Source organism: Cygnus olor, chromosome 14, assembly GCF_009769625.2.
Source record: "Cygnus olor isolate bCygOlo1 chromosome 14, bCygOlo1.pri.v2, whole genome shotgun sequence".
Lineage (NCBI taxonomy): Eukaryota > Metazoa > Chordata > Aves > Anseriformes > Anatidae > Cygnus > Cygnus olor.
The window spans coordinates 14,244,783-14,265,252 of NC_049182.1; the positions used below are offsets into that span (position 1 = coordinate 14,244,783).

General features: G+C 36.7%; 1 protein-coding gene across 6 annotated transcripts in view; it reads right to left on the reverse strand.

The window, feature by feature from the left end:
* Positions 1 to 20,470, reverse strand: part of RANBP17 (RAN binding protein 17) — a 160,956-nt gene that overhangs the window by 118,739 nt on the left and 21,747 nt on the right. For all 6 annotated transcript variants that reach the window (XM_040573616.1, XM_040573613.1, XM_040573614.1 and 3 more), the window contains exons 12-14: positions 18,747 to 18,940; positions 14,554 to 14,659; positions 12,939 to 13,074 (exon numbers count right to left, since the gene is read on the reverse strand). In XM_040573616.1, coding sequence (XP_040429550.1) covers positions 12,939 to 13,074; positions 14,554 to 14,659; positions 18,747 to 18,940 — 436 coding nt within the window. The remainder of the gene's footprint in view (positions 1 to 12,938; positions 13,075 to 14,553; positions 14,660 to 18,746; positions 18,941 to 20,470) is intronic.

Consider the following 20,470-nt stretch of genomic DNA (forward strand, 5'->3'; position numbering starts at 1 on the left):
TCCTGTGTAGTTGTAAGAAAATACATTTGCAGAAGAAAAAATCATTTGAGTACACAGATAAGGATCACCCAAAAAATAAATAGTTCAATTGTAATCAATAATCATTCTACACATTTTCTACACTCAAAATTATCTTATCATAAGGAAAAAAAGCTCTTAGTTAAGAATGAATCAAAATCTTCCTTTCATCCCCACTTTTATGACAGTTAAGGCTGCTAAGAAGCCCACAAAAACTTTTTTTTTTTTGGTGAATGACTCTGCTGTGGAAGCTCTACAAGTATTTCCAATGAGGACTGAAGAAAGAACATGCCTAAAACAGATGAGAAAAATAGGTTTAAAATACCCAGTTAAAATTCAGGTGCCCATAAAAGTCACTCACACAGTTTCCCCACACTGATCTGCGGCTTTTCATTTCCCCATTATTTCATTGATTACTTTTAACGACAGAAACAGAAGAAATTCAGTTTCTGAACTCCCTGGTCCTAGCACAGGAAGTAAAGCTTGGGGTAGTAAATGAGAAGAAACTCACCAAAGCAACCGACTGAAATGAAACATTCCACTAGGGTACTGGAGGAAGTTGCACCTAACTGATCTTTTGATAGGTATTATGAACTGTCGCTTTTGTGTGTTCTTAACTCAAACAGTCCATTGTCTAGAACAAGTATGTTTTAGGGATTTCTCATGTGTCTACTATACGATCAAGTGAAGGACTGTGTGTTGTAGCCACAAGAACTAAAATCTAGTTTAACCCTTCTGTCACAGAGAGTCTCTAATTATAAAGCAAACCTTTACATCTCAACTGAAAAAGGGAGACTCCCCTGTACAGAATTACAGATCACCTGCTCACCAACTACCGAACAACATTATTGTCTCCTGTCCTGATTGGGAATTAACTACTCTAGTATCTTTTCAGTGTCCTAAGATCCCATCAATTAAGTGGAAGGAAAAGCTCAATTAGGAGAAACGTAAGACTGTGCATTGCAGTTGTGCAGACCACTACAAAAAGGTCTTCAGTATTCTGGGATATATTTAGAGAGCTAAATCACTGCACTGTGTAACATTAAAGGCCTAGCGAATACCCATTTTACATTACTAGTAAGTCCTTGAGACTGAAAGGCCACGGCTGACTTGCTAGTTAACAGGAGGCAATGCTGCTAAAAGCATTTGGAAACACAGATGTAAATCCTGAGCACTCGTGCCTGGAGTTTATTTGATCTTAGTAACAGTATAAATAACCTAGGTAATTAACAAAGAAAAATACTGGACTTAATGGAAATATTTCCATTAACAGATTATGGCAGGAACAAGATAAAACCCCCTAACACCAACAGAAGATACATCATCAAGGAATACCTACCTCATTTATTTATTAATATTTGGTAGCAACTTAAGATTGAATCCAGTTTTGCCTGGAACATCTTAACTCACTAGAGAATACCTAAAATTATGAAAGCACTGGAAGGACTGTGCAGGCACTATCAAAATGCTACGACGAGCCATGAATTGACATGCCAGTAAAAACAGGAGTGCATGCTGGAAACCCTTTCCTTGAATGATCAAAATACACTTTCGGCAGAGGTTTCTGAGCAAATCTTTCTTGGTAAAGTTATTTCCATATAGATGTTAAACGGAGGACATAGGAAGAACACCACAGGTGACTCAGAGGAAATCCTTCACCAACTCACTTGTAACCTTTTACATTGATGGGGATATTTTCCTTACTATGCTAAACTCAGCCAGCGTATCAAGCCATCTATACTTTTATATTTGCATATGGCATGTAAAGCCAAGTGTATTCCAAATTAAAATCCTGATTCAGAAATCTGATGACTTCATCATCCTGGAAAGTTTCCAGATGAAAGGAAGTGCAAGATAGAGGAAGCAGCTGAAGCCTCATTCATATCTCAAACCCCAAAGGGTTTCTTATACTATATCCTGGGTTTGACTGCTGCTGCTCTGCAGGAAATAGTTCTTAGCAATTCAGCTCCATTGACTTTATCTCTTCTGGAGTGGAAGTGATGTATTGCTGGCTAGGCTGGATAGTTAGGTGACAACAGCTTGATAAAAAGAGACAGTTGTCTGTACATGCTGCTCTGCAATGCTTGTTTCCCTTCTTCATTTTTAAAGGATCAGCATTCATCTTTCAATACAAACACTTGCTATTAAGTCTAAAAAGCATGAGGAAAATATATGAATAAACCATCATAATAGGCATGCAAGCCATCTAATCTTGTTTAAGGGAAAAAAAACACCTGCGGCGATATGAGAGGAGAAGGTAAAAGGAGAAACAGAATGTTCGTTGCAGTTCTGGATTGTACTAGAACTTGCGCCTCACAAAACAAGCAGAAAATAACCTGAGACTGACAGTTCACATACAACATTTAACACAGGTCAGAAACAACTGTGGTGGTTTTTTTTTTCGTAAGGTCAAAAACAATTGACCTTGAGGTCACAAAGAACAGAATCTTGTACTTTATCCACTTAATTATCCCATTTGCTTCACATGAAAGAGCGGAAAATATCAGTGCATAAACCTACTTGGAAAGATTGTTACTTGGGTAAAATATTACCTTCAGAAAGAAATCTTGATAATGAACTAAAATTAGTACTCTAGAACAATTCCAATTTAAGAACACTGCTACCCCCCATATAAACCTAAAAGGACAACACAATTCTAGGAGATGGTTTCAGTAATATACTGAAATCACTAATAACTACATTAAGTTCTTAAGCAATTTTAAAGAGATGCTAACCAGCTGATCAACTAAAACACAAACAGAAAAAACCCTTTTAGCATTGCTGACCAGTGCAGACTACGAACACAGTACCTAACTAGAATTAGGTATTATTCACCAGTATCAACAAGAGCAATCAAACCTCCTAGGATTTTGCCCTTTTTTTTTTTTTTTTTTTTTACAGATACACTTATCATGGTATTTTGCAGATTTCCTCCTCTCTGAATTAAAGAAATATGCAATTTCATAATTAAGTTTAACTTGAGTCATAAAAATTCCAGTAGCCTAATATTAAAGAATTATTCACTCCGATCTGAACTCTGATGGCTAATTTACTTACTGCAAGGTCTGTGAAATTAATTCATTAAGCTACTTAAATAATGAGGGTAAGAGGTCAACTTACAGCTACAAACTCAATAGATTTTAGATGAATAAGTCACGAGATAGCCTGTTTCAGATGCCCTGTCTCCTACTTATTCCTTCTTGCTACACTGGTATGGGATATACAGCACAAGTGGAAAGGTCTAGCAGTCAGAAGTTGCTCAGAGTCTGGCTGAGGTGAACTGAATTATAAAACAAAAAACAGTAGTGACGTGGTAAGAAAACATGTAGTATCAGTACAACTAAGTCCAATCATAAAGACAATACACAGCCAAGTAAGCCAAAAAGTAGAGGTACATGAAAGCAAAATTTGAAACTACTTTTCTAAAATAGGAAAAGGAATTATACTAGACAACATCAGGTAAAAGTTGCTAAACAATGCAATAGTTCCACTGTGCTAGAAATATTTAAAATACACTTGCACTCAAAATAAGATAAAAAAAAAATGCAGTAAGATGGATTCTGTTTAACCTGTATCCCTCCACCTGCATTTCCTAAATTTCAATGTATGACACAGGCAAGCAAAGTTAGGGCTATCACTCACATGCCAGGGGGTTAGAACAAAAAATTAATTCCTGAATAGTCAGCTACTGCCATGCATACTTAGCACGCTTTTTTTGTGTTGCATTCCCCCCAGTTGCCTAATGTAACTACTACAGGAAGACAAAACCAAACCAAAAAACATACCTACAACTCTTTGCAACATACTGTACAACTGTTTTATCAGCATTTTGCTGTTATCACAACTTCTCCCTTCTCCTGTCACCCGTTTAATTTGGTCTGGGCACTTGCTATTTAAAAAGTAGCAGTCTCTCTCAAATCATAAATTATAATTGCATCCAAACAACCCAATAATGTATTTGCCAAATACATAATAAGAAGTCCATAATTTGTAGTGGAATGAGGATTAGTTTTTAAGTCCGCAAGTGATGGTATCAATTCTGAATCGTTTAAATATTAGTTTACAAATATTGCTTATAGCTTAATAGCATCATAGATGTAACTTCACAAAGATATTGGCTCTAGACAGTAATTATATCCTCAGCCTAATGTTGCAGTTAATGGACATACACATTTCAATGATAATTGCGATGCCTGAACATGATAATGTGCCTTTATTAGCAGCTACAAAATAAAGCTCAGTTACAGCCAACTGCAGAACTCAACTGTGCTAATTATTTATTTTTAAGATTGCCTGATTTGTGTTACAAAATTATAAAATAAAAAAGCACAGCACTTTACTGAAACCAATCCTTTAATTGCAAGTATGTGATTAACTAATGACTACATAAAGGTTCATTCAGGTTGTAAGATGTCATGAGCATCGAGCTAAAAGCTAACAAGTTAGTAAGATAAAGGCTTAGGTAACCAAACAGCAAGTACACAGCAGTTAAAAAAAAAAAAAAGATTTTAAGAATTTAAATATTTTAAATAGCATCACAAAAGGAGGAGGAAGACTAGGAGTATATATATATATATTTTTTTTTAATTTGGGAAAACAGAGAACAAAACATTAAGATAACAAGCAAACACAGAGGAGAAAGTGTAGTGTAGTCCAAGAAGAAAAACATATTGACTCGTGCATAAAACAACCAAGTAAAAAGAAAATGACACAACTGAAGATATGTAAATAAAGAATACTTTACTACTTAACCTGATGAGGAAACTCAGAGTTTATGACTCTGCAAAGTCCTTAATGTGTGTCTTTATGTCCTGATTGATTCTTTCCTAAACAGAATTTCCAAATTATAAAGAAATTCAATGAAGCAATTCCTAAAAGTAGTTAAACAATAGGGACAGTATATTGTGACTTAAAAGTCTGCCAAGGCGTTATAAATAAAAACTGCTGCTTAGTCACATAAATTAAAATGTCTCAGATTATGGTTTAGTCCTTTTTTCTTTTTCTTATTTTTATTTTAATAAACAGAGAAGCAAACAATTCGGCAATAAGTATTTAAACAATCTTTCAAAGTATTAGATTTCTTCAATGGAAATCCAATTATTTTTCACATGAAGCAAGAAGATTGTCAGTGCAAGACACAACCCAAAATAACTGTGTATTTTTATAAGCAATGACCCAATTAACTTAGCTTGTCCCATCTTTGGGCAATTAAGTAAGTTGAAATATTAGTCCAGGAATATTGGTTGAAAGTTCTTTCCACTCATGGAAGGACGCGGCCTGTGCAGAAAACTAATATTTTAGTTGGTCAACTTTAAAGCTACCATTGTTTAGAAGAAAAGGTTTACAAAAGAAGTCATTAACAAAATTTCTTAAGTGGGATGTTTGTACCCGTTCTACCGATTTTGAAAAATCCTGCGATATTCTGATCACCCACCACCATGCCATCTAGTTTGGTTCCTGTAGCAGCAGTTATGTTCTATTTCATTCTGCAAGGAGTGCTACCTGAATTTGGAGGCTTTTATGACCAGCACCATGTAGCATTTCCTTCACATCATTTATTTGAAGAAAAAAAAAAAAATACCCACCATCCCTGTTGTGTCTGATAAAACCAACCAAGTCCTACTTGTGACATTCCTGTCCTGCATATATAGCTTTACGGCTACATGCTGCCTCAAAAGAAAAAGGAATTTGCAGCAGATGTTGAAGTTTTTCATCAGTATCAGACATATCCAAGCTCCACTGAAGCCAATTCCCACTTTGCTTTCCTGTAGGACCTGCAAGGAGATTGGATCCAACACTAGAGGAAGAGGATCACGCTGCCCCACAAACAGCGGGGTAGCTATGGAACAAGAACATGAGGTTTGGCCCAATGACATGAAAAACATCAGTGACAATACTTTTCTACTGAAACATCCATTCTGTATTCTTCTTAAAATATGCCACGGAAATAAGTTGTACCCAATTCTCACTACAATGCTTCCTTAACAAACTCTAAATGTTAAACTTAAATGAGAGGCATTTCATGCAATCTGAAAAATATTCAGTTCAATTAAAAATAATTGATGCATGGTGAAATAATTCTTCCCAAAGCTGCTGTAAAATCTTCAAAAAATAAAGCTACTTAATAATTTTCATCTCCTACAGGCTAGAGAGAAGCATTATTGCATATTAAAAATTGGAGTGTGGTTTTCCCAGAGGTAAAAGAAAGTTATTAAAACAACCTATTTATTGTTGATATAACTATCCATTTGTGCTACACAAAAAGTAACAATTTCAGTACATTAAAAGAAAAGCTAATTAAGGCATAATTAGTATTTTCTATATTTTGATAATTAAGGGTTAGTTGGCTATTTCTTTTCAAATTCTTATTTGATGTACCCCAACAACGCCTTTAATGAGCAGCTAACACTATTGAATCTCTGATGGCTGAGGAGTTTAGTGACCACTACTACATTACTTTCATTTATCACTGCCTCTTTACCTATAAATTAAAGTAGCCCTGTAGCTATGTTGATCTACTTTATATCAATTTCTTCATCCATATCAGCTGAATATGTATGGCATTAACCTCATTTACTAGTTTGGAAAAGCTGAATTAAAATGAGATCTAATTTCTAGTGCACAGAACAATTTCAAAACTGCCTGCTAATTTCCACCACCTGTCAGCGTTGTGATCTTCACCTCATTGTAATGAAATAAAACAGTATATATATTTTACAGCTCAGAAGAGGATAATCATTCCTAAGTGTTAAGATATCATTAATCATGAAGACACTAGGACCCAGAATCTTTTATGAGATGCACCACGATCCAACACCTTCACTTGCAAAGGTCCCCACTAAAATCAGTGGGACTCCTGCAGATCTCCGAGTCTTAGCATGTGCAGGGTGAAAGTAGTCAAAGCCTTCTAGCTATGTTTTTTTTGGTTTTGGCTTATTTTTTTTCTTGTTGTTTGGTGGCTTTTTCTTTTTTTCTTTTTTTTTTGACTAGGTCATGGTTCTGTGGCTGCAGGCAATGTAATCAAATATACATATACTGAAGAAATAGCAAACTAACATAAGTCAACAGAATACATGTTACACATTAGAAGACAAACCCCTGTTCAGAGCTTAGATGATACGTGGTTACACGTGTTTTTTGCTTTTAGCTACTGCAAATAACATAGCAAGGAAATGATATTTTTCCTCTCCTCTAAACACACTGTAACCTAAATTCTAAACCCTCCAGGTATTTTTTTTTTAATCATAATGCAGATTTACCTCACGTGTCAAGTCTATAATTTAAAAGCTTTAAAAACACATCCAGATGTGATCCTAAATGTTAATCCAGTAACGTATTTATACTAACCACATAAGCAAAAAAAAACGTACAGGATAGAGTAACAAATTCCATTTGCGTCCCCCATCCTGCTTCAGCTTGTATTTGTAAAGGTTCCTTATGAAACATTAATCCACTTTCCTGTCCTTGTTTACTCTTACCTGCCCTAGTGTAAAAAACAGACCTGTTTCCACAGATTGCTCATCTGATGCACCTGAAGATGACGACATCCACCTCTCTTCATCTGTACATGGGGTTGTTTCCCGGAAGCAGAAGAGTCAGAACTATAACTCCTACTTTTCTGCCTTGGGTCCCTTTCACTTTTAAGGCTGGAGCAAAGCAAAAGCACGGTTTGCTGGAACACCCAGTGATCTTCACTTCTACAGGTAGCCCTCAAAATACTGCCACCTGGTAGGTTAAAATTACCTCCAGAATACTCAAAACACAGTAGGGCTACTGTTTGATTAGAATGAGAAGAAAAAAAAATAATTGCTTTGTGGTGGAGCAAAAATGTTACCTGAATACATTCAAATTTAAGTTTTAAACTATTTAAAGAAATACCAATAACTTATTTTTCACATACAAAACAAACCCCAAACCTGCAAGCTTAACTATTCTGATTAGTATCATGGGTGAGATTTTCAACAAACTGCTTTGCTTATAAAAGCTGAAAACTGAACTCCAGCAATCATCTGTAATCAGGCTCTGCTGAAGAGCACAGCTCAGTCTAAACCATTTGCTAGTACTAACGTTACTTTCACACGTTCCAGTTTTGACCTCTACATTTCAGGAATGGCAACAGTAAACTAAAGGGATAAATCTAGTTAAATAGCGCCACATGCTGTAGAAAGCACACATGACAAGTGCAAAATTAAGGAAGATAAAATTCTTAGTCTGTTAGAATGTAAAGAAAAAAACAGTGTGAGATGATCTACAGTTCTACACCCTAATTCTAAAGCCTATGTAATATTTATTATACAAATAATAAACAAATTTGTTATGTAGAATCACTATAATTATCTAAACATTTTTTACCATCTGAAAGCATTCACACCAAACCTGAAGATGCAAAGGAACTAGCAGTAAGAGCGTTATTTCTGTATGTATTTTTCAAGAGCACACTGTAAGAGCAACTCTTAATTGTACCTTGAAAGACTTCTTCAACCAGAACAATCTTTGGAATAACCTTATTATAAGCTGCACAGATACAAAAAGCTGAACAGCACGCTGCTAGAAGTCATGACTCCTAGACCCAGGACTCCAGATTATGCAGACCCCTTAGCATTAAACTAAACTTCAAGTTAAGAAATTTTAGTAATTATCTTCAATAAGCTGAATTTCCTGTGAAATATTAACCAGCAAAACTTATCCATCAAGTTACGCTTGGATCTGCTCTTGGCAATGGCACACTACCAGTTGGTCAGAGCACCGAATGTGACCCCCGGTGCCATGAACCGCCACTGCAGCCTCTCCCCAGGAGGGGGTTCCCAATAGATGCAGTTTCAACCACTCTAGGGAAGGTTATGAACCCCTCCCAGTGCTTGCCTCTCTTGTTGGAAAAGGAGGCAGGTTCTCCATGTTCAAAGATACTGTAATACCTGTCACCCTTATTACTCATATTATTTCTCCATTCAAATAGACTATAATGAATTATTGGGAACATACTGGGCTAAAATAAAAACCTGACATAACAGAAAAAAATGTGTATCAGTGGTTGATCAACATAATGCACAATACACGGGAGGACTCATTTTCCCCCTAAGCATGCTTTATTAGTTAAGCCACAGCACACTACCATGGCCATTTATAATAGTCTTATCACAAAACATGAGATTAGACCAAAGCAGGACTTCTCATTTATTCTGTTCTTCATCGAAGAATGAGTTAAGTACACCTAGACTAAATCAAAAGTCCCCAAATCATTTTGGGTAGCCTTCATCAACACCCTGCTATTGATATAATTAAAAAGCTTTCCTGAAGTCTTCCTTGCTAGAAATTAAGCCTACAACATCACCTTTCCCTTAGAGGACACTGAAAGCATCTATCCACTAGGATTCACTAGGATTTAGAAAATAACCCTTCATATCCTTGATTTGTGTCCTACCCCAAAATTCTTTGCTAAAGGAAACCAAGGCAGCTGGTTCTATACAGATAAGAAGATATATTTATATAACTTATTTGTGTTGCCATACTCTCCCATTTGTCTACATTTTAATCAAAGGCATGGTGCCCACAACTGGACACACTGCAGGTGAAGCCCCAGCAGAATCAAACAGAACTGAGTTAAGAACCTCCAGCTCCTGACATAACATTCCTACTACTACATCCACAAAGAGGTATTTTCTTCTGTGCAAAAGCAACACGTACTGCTGAGTAACCCTGCCTGTAAAACACTCATCTCCACAGCATTCTGTGAAATAATGATGCCCGGTCAGAGATTTGCCATTGCTAGTCATAAGCCTAAATTTTCATTCCTAAGCATGGCGTTTGATCAGTGTTTTCAACTTTCAGTCTATTTCTGCAGCTTACGAAGATCCTTCTGAATCCCAATCCTGTCCTTTGTGATTATACTTCTTCCCAGTCTAGTGTCACTTGCAAATGTAAATAAATAATTGTACAGTTGTTCATGTGTTAATCATATCACAAAAGAAGAGTCGCTCAAAATCATGTTTTCTTTAATTAGTAATGTGTTGGATGTCAGGAGGCAGACTTCAGTGCAGTATTACACAACTTATCCTAGTGGCTTACAGTGGCACGTTAATGACAGAGCTGCCATTGTTTTGTAGGTAACTACTAGAAGATTAAAACTACAATTTCAGTACAGCACAACAAAGTGCTTTTCCAGCCAACTTATTTTCTACTACCCTGCCAACATCTAAATCAGCAATATGCCACAAAAAGATCATTCTACATCAGCATTAAAACAAAATATATATTGGTAGACAGACAAATATCAATAGTGCTATACAGTACCAAACAATCCTGTCTCGTATTTAACATAAATATATATATTAATTCACTGCTCTATCTAATTCAGAAGACGGTATCTTGATGTATTATTTTTGTATTGGAAATATAATGGTACCTAAAGCATATTACAATATCACAGAAGATATCTCCAAGGTTTTTCTATTCTTCCTTAGACAGCAAGCCCCAGTGGACTGTTTAGTAAGAAAGCATTTATTTACCTAGCCAATTTTCCTTCTGTAATGAGTTTGCTTTTATAATATGCACACATTTAAAAATGAGTTAATTAATGAACAGAATTAATATATTCATACAACTTGTTCTACAATTTCATTCAACCTTCTGTAACCATTGCGTGCTTTTCTGTATGCAAGCATATGATCAAATAGAGAAATACTCCCAAAAATTATTTCAACATGGCTGAAGCAAGCAAAATTTCCATTACCCATTCTGTAAATAAAGCCATTCAAGCAATCCTGAATATTTATATAAATGTGAATTAACTTAGTCATTTGATATACGTCTAATTTTTCTGCTTCCAAGTGCGAGCCTTTTTATTGCATATTAGTAGATACCTGCCAGCAAGACAGAGTATCAGAGGATTTACAACTGTGAGGGTAGAATGCCATCTGCTGCTACACTTGCTGTTACAGCAGGGTAAAACCAGAAGAATCATTATACAAGTGCTGCCTTCTGTTGCTTTCTTAGCCATAAAATATATACGAACATCTCTTTTTGTTTTACTAAAAATTAAACAAAAAACCCACAACATTTACACAGTTTCTGTTGTATGATCAGTTAAAAATCATGCGATGTGAACCACAGGATTCTATGAATGCAAATGAGAGGCTGTTTTATCAGACCTACCAGAGCAAAACAAAAAAAAGAAAGTGTAATTTGACTGCAAAATAAATTATGTTGGTAGATACTGTAATCAAACTGCAAAAAAACACATTTTGAGAATGCATTTGTATGAACTAAGCAGAGTTACTAGACTGGATCTATTTAGAAACACCCCTTGAACTATTATGCATCTTTGCGAATTTTTCACTTTCCCTGGCCGGTCACATTCAAGACGTAAATCATAACCAAAGGCAGAAAACGGAACATGATACATTGCCAGTTTGATTCATGTCCACTTATGGAATGGGGAAAAAAACAACACAACTACCACCAAAAAATGTTTTCTTAAATTCAACCTTGTTTTCTCCCATGTCAGTAAGAGTTAATGCTTTCTGATCTAAGTGCTCGTCAGTAAATCAAATGGAAACATTAGGTAGCATTTTACTCAATTATTTTCTCACCATTTAACTTAATAATTACTCAGCATTTAACCTTCCACACACAATGCAGTCACGGAGGTAGTCTTACGGTCATTCAAAACACGTAAATTCGTATGTACAGAACTCTGGTGTGGCTGGCAAACAATCATGTATTGCTTTTTTGTTTTTCCTCTTGAGAAGGGAGCTCCAGGTGTGCAATGCTTCACCCACACTCCAGTTCTTCTTCCAGCCTTGCCTAATGAAGGATGTGATGCCTAGGTATTCAATCTCCTCTAACAATCTGTTACAGCATGCTATACATTGACTTGACTTCTCCACACAGTTAGCATCCCAGTCAGTCAGACTACAAAAAGACTAAATCAAAACCCTCAAAACCGATCAAAACTGGACAGAATGACAAAATCATCTGGGAATTAGAGATGAGAATAACAACTACTTTGCCTCTGAATTGCCATCAGTAGGAGTTTTCCTAGTGAAAATACCAGGAGCATGCATACATTTGCACTCTGTACCTTGTGTTACTTAGCATTACAACACTGCACCATGTTTAAAAACAACAAATCAGCTCTGACAATTGAAAGGAACACACTGCTTTTATGAAAAAGTAATTCAGTATAGTGCAAAACTTTATTTTTAATTTTAAGTGAGAAACCATTCAATAAAGTTAAAGTACAGTTCAAACCTGAAGGAATAAAAGAATTCTTGAGATTGGGACTGTAATACAGAAGTAAAAACAGATCTCAGTCACTGTCACAATTCTTGCTAAAGATTTGCTTGGGGCTCCAACCCAATTCTCTCAGTTTTTCTCAAGATCAACTGATCTCATCTTACTGACATTCTCTTTATAACATCTATATTATGACTGTCCCCTACAGTTAAGGTGAATTAACTGCTGCTTCTTCAAAAATGCATCTTACTTTTTCCTCTTCCCTATTTAAAATGCAGAAAAGCCAAGTAATGAGAGAAATACAGTGGAAACCACATAAATGAGTAACTGTCAAAAGAACAGAACTATTAAAAGAATAAATCTTGTGTACCCAGCTGTGAAATATAACACAATATAGCAGAACCCAGCTAAATGTTTGAAATAAAAAATTGAAATGCAAAGTAACCTAAAATTGTTTAATGAACATAGCTGTTAAAATATTAACTCCTTGCATGCTGAAACTCAAGAGCATACATGATAAGGAAGCTTGCTCAGATGAACATCACACCAGTAAGTTACCTACCCATCCACCTGTCCAATCAACCGCCAGCTAAGCTCCACAGTTTATAAATGTAGGATATATTGGCAGGTCCATTGCTGCACAGACTTTTCTATTTCAATTTGCATGGTTTACAGTAAATGTTTACCTTTGAGGTGTGCTGAAGCTGGTCCCCCACATAGGTCTTGCGAAACTGATCCAAGAACCACAGAATTGCCAGTTCTACTTTTTCATTACTAGACTGTGGTAACTGGGCATCCATCAAAGATATGAGCTGAAAAACTCTTTAATGACAGAAAAAAGAAATTTTCAGGAAAAACTCTCAGGTTAAATGATATTGTAACAGCTAATTTCTTTAGGAAACCATCACCCATTTTTTGTTTGCCTAAGTATCTTCTAGGATTGTGTTCTGTTTAGATGCTAATTATGCTAATTGACCACTATGAAATATAAACATAAACATAATGCTTTTCTAATTACTTTGTCGCTTAAATTTTCTCAGATGCATATGTTATTCTGTGGAGAGTTCGTAAAATATTTAATTTCTTAGAGCATTAATTCCACACTGAAAGAAAAATGTTGAGAAGCACAGGTCACAAACTGCAAATGCTAGACAAGAGTTGTTCAAGTTCCCTGGAAGCTGAAACTATTGTATTTAGAAATAAATTTATACATGCAGCATGTAACACACTGTCCGCATCAATTCTTCCTACTTCAGTCTCTCTTAAAACATCAGGACAAACATGTATTTTCTGATCGAAATCCTTACACAGTACATGTCTCCTTACTAAGACTGATTTCAAAGAATTGACTTCAGCTTTTATCAGCTAAGAGTATTTCAGCTTTTTTAATTTATTTTTTTTAAGTCATAAAATTATTCTCACCTTTTCCCAATGCTGAAATATATAGTAACTCGATTAGCAGTCAACAGCTACTTCATCTCTAAGCCTGTATATTAAAACCTCTCACTATTAATAAAAACATAGTAGAAGACTGCTAACACCACACAGCCCCAGGGTAGATTAGGAAGGCAAGAAGCAAAGGAGAAAATGTAAAGCTTTTTATCCAGTTCTAAACTGTGTGCCCTTTTTCATGTATTAGCTAGTGGATGTAAATACCAGGATCAAAGATGCATGCCCTTTTTCACACGCTCCTGGGCATAAACAAGGATTAAGGAAGTGTTTGGTACATTCGTGGTGTTTACCTCAAAGAATATATGTAATTTACAGTAATCCCTAGCACACCCCTTACATTAAAGTTTGCATGATGGGGACTACAGCACCCACATTTTTTAAATCCAGAGCCTCATTTTTTATTCCAAATTCTAGTATTAAAGTTAGCCCAAGTTTTCAGTGGTTGACCAGCAGTTTCTTTGCACTCCTTCACTTGCAAGACTCCTCATTAACATGAGGAAATAGTACAGAAAATAAATAACCATACCTCACAATTAAAATAAATGTTTGTATACAAGCACAGCACAAAAATGAGAACAGTTAGCTACCCAGGCATATCTAAACACTGTTTATAGTGAGAGATGTATTTGCCTTTAAACCTCTTCCATTTCTCTGAAGCATCATTTTGAAATGATGGCCTTAATGACTTCTTCATTACTCAGGATGATGACAGAGGAAAGATCAAGGCAATTGGAATGGTCTCAGTCCACAGAAAGTCATACAGTCCTTGAACACCCACCATCCAAAAACTGGACAAAATATCAGCTGATACTGAAACATCACCAAAAAAAAAAAATCAGCAACACTTACCGACAGGACAATTCTCCATCCATGGCATCATGTTCATCAGTACTAGTGTATGTCAATCGTCCCCCCACAAAAGTACCCACAAAATAGACAAGCCATGCCAGACGCCCTAATGTTAAAAAGAAAAAAAGAACAGTTACTGATGATAAACCATTATGCTAGCACAATACACTTCCATAAGGTATCAGCAGTTTTATGAGGTATCAGACTGTGGAATGCTGTCAAGAAAACGGTTAAGTTTCTCCCTTCCACTGATTTAAAACCTATCCAGACAAATTAATTAACAAAAAGTTCTGAAGAGAACTGACAGATCAACTAGAACAGCCTGCTAAAATGGATGCATTTATAAACAAAACATCGAAGACCTAAGTCAAAATAGAAATTAAGCAAATCCAGCCTGGTAAAGATTAGACATGCAATTAATCCAGTATCTTCACTTGCCTGCTACAAATTATTTCACAGGATAGAACACTTGTATCTACAGTGGTGCAATAGCATCTGCTCATGGCATTAGGAACTGGTTGAGACTTTCTACAGTTTGCTTAGTTTCTTATTTGTATTTCAAATAAAGAATTTATTGTAATATTCAACCAATAACTCCAATTTTGAAATTGAAAAACAGTTTGCACAAAACATTTTTTTTTCTAAGTCAGACATATTCTTCAAGAAGAGAATCTGTAAACCACCATTAGTTTTGGAAGTCTCAGTGGGCTGTTTCCTAAAAAAGTTTGAAAGGCAGAGGTCATACATTTCAAGCTATGTCATCATTCCTTCTTATCTTGCAGATTATTTAGTTGTCAGTTTCCACTAAAGCACCAATGGATCCCAGCAGGGTACCTTAAGGGTACAGTACAATGTAAGGATCATGTCTGTAAAGCTTAGTTCCTGCAAACTCAAGGAGTTATTTATATTTCATGTATTTTGTGCAGACTTCTAAATACTGAAATCCAGCTTTATAAAATACAGAACTCAAGTTTACAAACACTGAACTCAGAATTAGTTTGGCCTCTCTCTGCTAGACACTCACCTCCCCACTGCAAACCTGGATTATTTTAACCTCTTTGGCACATTATGGTGTAATACTTTTCATCTTTGACCTACCAATACCTAATCAAGCCATGCAGATTCCTGCCTCAGCTTTCTAAGCTGTGAATCCAGTAAGTAATGGTATAGTCTCTCAGCAAAGATGCAGTATTTCTCCTAAAGCAGTGTCAAAACTAAGACTGAAACACCAACGTAGCATATAGACCTGCGCAAACTTCAGGATGCCCCGAAAGGTTCCTTCCTCAACTAAAACACACGGAGACTACAGAACAGTAAAGCCACTTTTAGACTCCACCTTCATTTGGCAAAAAGTACTTTGTAATAAATTCAATTGAAATTGAAAATAACAGTGAAGACAAGTAAAACGAAACAGCTTTCATGCAAGTTAAATCAAGTTACAAACAAGGGTTCGCAATAACAGGAGATTTACATAAGCTAGAAGATGTCTTACCCTCATTACTAGGATTTTACCAAGTGATGACAGCATAACTTACAAGAGTGAAGCCAGTACACACAGATGAATAAAGTGTCTTCAGAACACATTTTGAAGTTTAACATAAAGAAAAGACTACAGATAAGCAAATGTGGTCTCATTACAACTTTAAAACATTCTATTTTGAGTATTTCTATGCACATGTGGGGACGGCTACATGCAGAGCATTTGCCAAAATCTTGGAGGTTTTATATCATGTTTGTTTCACATTCTCTGATTATCAAACTACTCTCCATTCACATAACATTAAATGGCACTTAATTTCTTCAGGTTTTGCATTGCTTTTTTTTGGAAACCCCAGAAATGAGATAAAAATGAATGTGCTAAGTCCTAAGCTCCTTAAATTAGGAACCTTTAATAGTTCTGAGATGTTACAGCATTGTTACGGCCTGAATCTGGTTTATTACATATATTTACATATACTACAAAACTAAGACATTCTGTTCCTGTCACAGGCATATAGTACAGTGTATTCTACACATATAAGTTCTGTAGGTAGGAAAAAAGCCACTACAAAACAAAGATGGTACAATCAAATGTAAACTAAATGATAATGAAGAACATGGAATAACATGCAGATGATTTCAAGACAAGTATTGGGAATTATTCAGGTTTATCTTAAATCTCAGTCCTATTTTAAAATATTTCCACTCAAATAGGTATACAATGAGTTCTGAAGCAGAAACACTGTGACAAGGAACAAATATTGACTTCTGAGATGAGACTTCTGAACGAGGAAGACTTCTGAATATCTTCATACATTGTTGCTGTTCCATTTGCAAATAATAATAATCTGAAGGGGCAATTGATACTGTCCTATAACAAACATATTTGCCTGTTGATATCAAGACTTTGCTTCATCACCAACAGGACAATGGTTCCAAGAAAAACCTCATCAGACACACCACAGACTGCAGTACCAACAACTGTTAATTTAGCACACGGAGATCAGCATCATCACTAGCTCAAGACTGAGGAGCTGAACTAAGACAACAATTGGTACTCACATGAATTTAGCATTAACAGCTGCCAAAAAATGGCCATTTGAAGATGGTATCAAAAAGCAACTATGAAGTGGCGCTGGCTAGTTTAAAGAGCAGAACAATCACTTTGGCCAATAACTTCTTTATAAATAAAAACCTGTCTTCCGTTATACAAATTGCAGTAGCTCACGTGTAATTATATGATGACACTTGATGATTCTCTGATGCATCACTGTTCCCTCCTCTCTTAGCACAATACCAATTAAAAGATATAACTTCCTTCCCTCTTTTAGACTTCCACTATTTAAAATTTTCAATGCATTTGCTTTTGCAGCTACTTAGACAGAGGATGTCTTTTCTTTCAGAAAATAATTATTGCAGTAATAATCTGTAATTATGGTTTATAACAGCAATAATCCCAAAGAAATCAGTCATTACCACAGATCACAAGTAATCATTAACTACTGTTAATGACCCATTTCTTGGGGATTATTGTTTTAGTAAACCATGACCACATCACTACCAATACCAAGAACAAGTCGGTATAATAAAATGGGATCTTAATATTATATTAACATATTTTGCAACATTAAAAGCCATTAAACATCCGAATTTAACCAAGTATATCTAGGAGATGTAGCAGTTATCATTCATTATGAGCACAAATGCTTAGTTTGCAGCAAAGAAACAAAATTTAAACTGCGTCAAACGTTTTCTAATGCATAAAGGCAGAGTCTCCAGAGCTCTGATACTGAGAGATTCCAACCAATTCCTTCCTTTTGCCCCCCCTTACTGGGTAATAGAGTATAAATTCAGACTGCAGCTAGTCAATAAAACCGGGTTATTCAGTGAAAGTTCTCCCACAAAGTTGCTAGGCACATGGAAGAAAGGGCTATACATAAAATCAGTTAAGTAGGAGGTTTTACATAAACTAGTGAAAAATGAGCTCCTACACAGAAGAAAATCTGTATGTTCAGATTGTCAACAGAACAGCAGCAAAATAAATCACATTTAACAGCATGCAGAGAAACAGCTGTATTGTGCAGTAACCTGTCTCACCTTCTCAAAACAACACCACTTATCCATGTAAAGATGCCACAGCCATAAGATAACTATATTAGGAAAGATCCAGTAGTTATAAAGACAATTTAAGTGACACACAGTGGACCAAAACAGGCATGAAAAAAATGTTAGCAGTGCTACTTATTTTTACAACTTCCACTACAATAAAATACTCGAGTTTCTCAAAAATCAGAGCTATTTAAAGTAAATTAAGGGGTTTTTAAGTAACTTTAGTATTCACAGAAGGATAAATGCAAAAAGAACAGAAGTTAAGATCTTCAGTTTCAAAAACTGTTCATCAAGTTGCAGCTGGTTCCCATGAGGGCACCTGGGGCACCATCAACTAAAATGTTGATTTTCAGAAATTAAAAGTTTTTACAGCTCTCATGCCTATATTCTAAAGATGTAACAAGATATTAAACACATCAACTGCCAATACATCTATTTAACATAAAGACAACCGGTGGAAATGTGGTGCAAGGTTACTTGGAACATGAATTTCTCGTTCCAGAAAAGATGTAGGGACATCTGCCATATGATTACTGCTGCTTCATATGCAAGGATATTTTTATTAGCACATAAAACACAGTCTAAAAATTAAATTAAATACTAACCTTCCTGGACTGTGATTTCTAATGGATTCCTACTAGAAGAGTGCAATAGTTTTTGGTAGTTTTGTGCATTTTGGTCAAACAACTGTACAAGAAGTGTACAGGTCTTTTCATATTCACACCTGCTAACTGTGCACAGTTGCTCCAGTTGTTGGAAAACTGTAGCTGTATCATCCAGTGGATCTTCTAAACCATCTCTGGAATAGAGACAAAAAGTAACCACTTTTAGCTACTATTGCTTGAAAGCTGATTCTTTGCTTTCCCATCCAGACCTTGCACCACTGTCACCCAACTGCTGAACTATCTGTGAAAACCTTCGCAGCTGGTACACACAGCAGACAGACACAAGATCTCATTTGCTTTACATACACACCCATACACATCTACACCACAACAATATTCTATTTGCACCTTCCTCTTAATGTATAGTTCAAAATGCAAAGAACTACAAGGCAGAGAGGAGATGAAATTGGCAGTATAAACACAGAAAGGTAAATCCTGAAGACCTGAGGTCTTCTGTGCCTGTCTGAATACTAACAAGCAGCACATTTTTCAGAGGATGATGATGGGAAAGAATGGAATACATAGCAGAAATGGATTTTGCATATTCATCAAATTAAGCACAAGACCATGATACCAAAGCCAAGGAGCAAGCTTCAGTAAAATTCCATGCAGCTGCTTTATTACAGGTTCTGCTGCAAGCAAGCTGTGACCCTACAGAATGCCTGGAACAAAAAGACCAATAGTTCTTGCCCTAAAGTGTACCTATGCTCTTTACACAAATCACAGTAAGAAAGGTTTATTCATTAGAAAGTTACTCTCTTGTTGCATAGGCAATGACAAATCAGTAGTCTTCAGAAATGCTCTACTGGATATAGATAAAGCATCTGGGACTGGCGCTGTTTAACATCTTTGTTGGTGACATGGACAGTAAAATTGAGTGCACACTCAGCACATTTGCCAATGACACCAAGCTGTGCAGTGCAGTCAGCATGCACGAGGGAAGGGATGCCAGCCAGAGGGACCTGGGCAGGCCTGAGAAGTGGGCCTGTGTGAACCTCATGGGGTTCAGCAAGGCCAAGTGCAAGGTCCTGCAGCTGGGCCGGGGCAATGCCAAGCACAGACACAGGCTGGGCCGAGAATGGATTGAGAGCAGCCCTGAGAAGGACCTGGGGGTGTTGGTGGATGAGAAGCTCGACCTGAGCCAGCAGTGCGCGCTTGCAGTCCAGAAAGCCCCCCCGTACCCTGGGCTGCACCAAAAGCAGTGTGGCCAGCAGGGCGAGGGAGGGGATTCTGCCCCTCTGCTCTCATGAGACCCCACCTGGAGCCCTGCGTTAAGCTCTGGGGCCCCAGCACAAGAAGGACATGGATGTATTAGAATGAGCCCAGAGGAGGCCACGAAGATGATCAAGGGGTTGAAGCACCTCTCCTATGCAAACAGGTTGAGGGAGCTGGAGTTGTTCAGCCTGGAGAAGAGAAGGCTCCAGGAAGACCTTACAACTGCCTTCCAGTATCCAAGGGAGGGCTCCAAGAAAGCTGAGGAGGGACTCCTTGTCAAGCAGTGTAGCGACAGGACAAGGGGTAACAGCTTTAACTAAAAGACGGTAGACTTAGAAGAGATGTTAGGAAGAAATTCTTCACTCAGAGGGCAGCGAGGCACTGGAACAGGCTGCCCAGAGAAGCTGTGGGTTCCCCGTCCCTGGAAGTGTTCAAGGCCAGGTTGGATG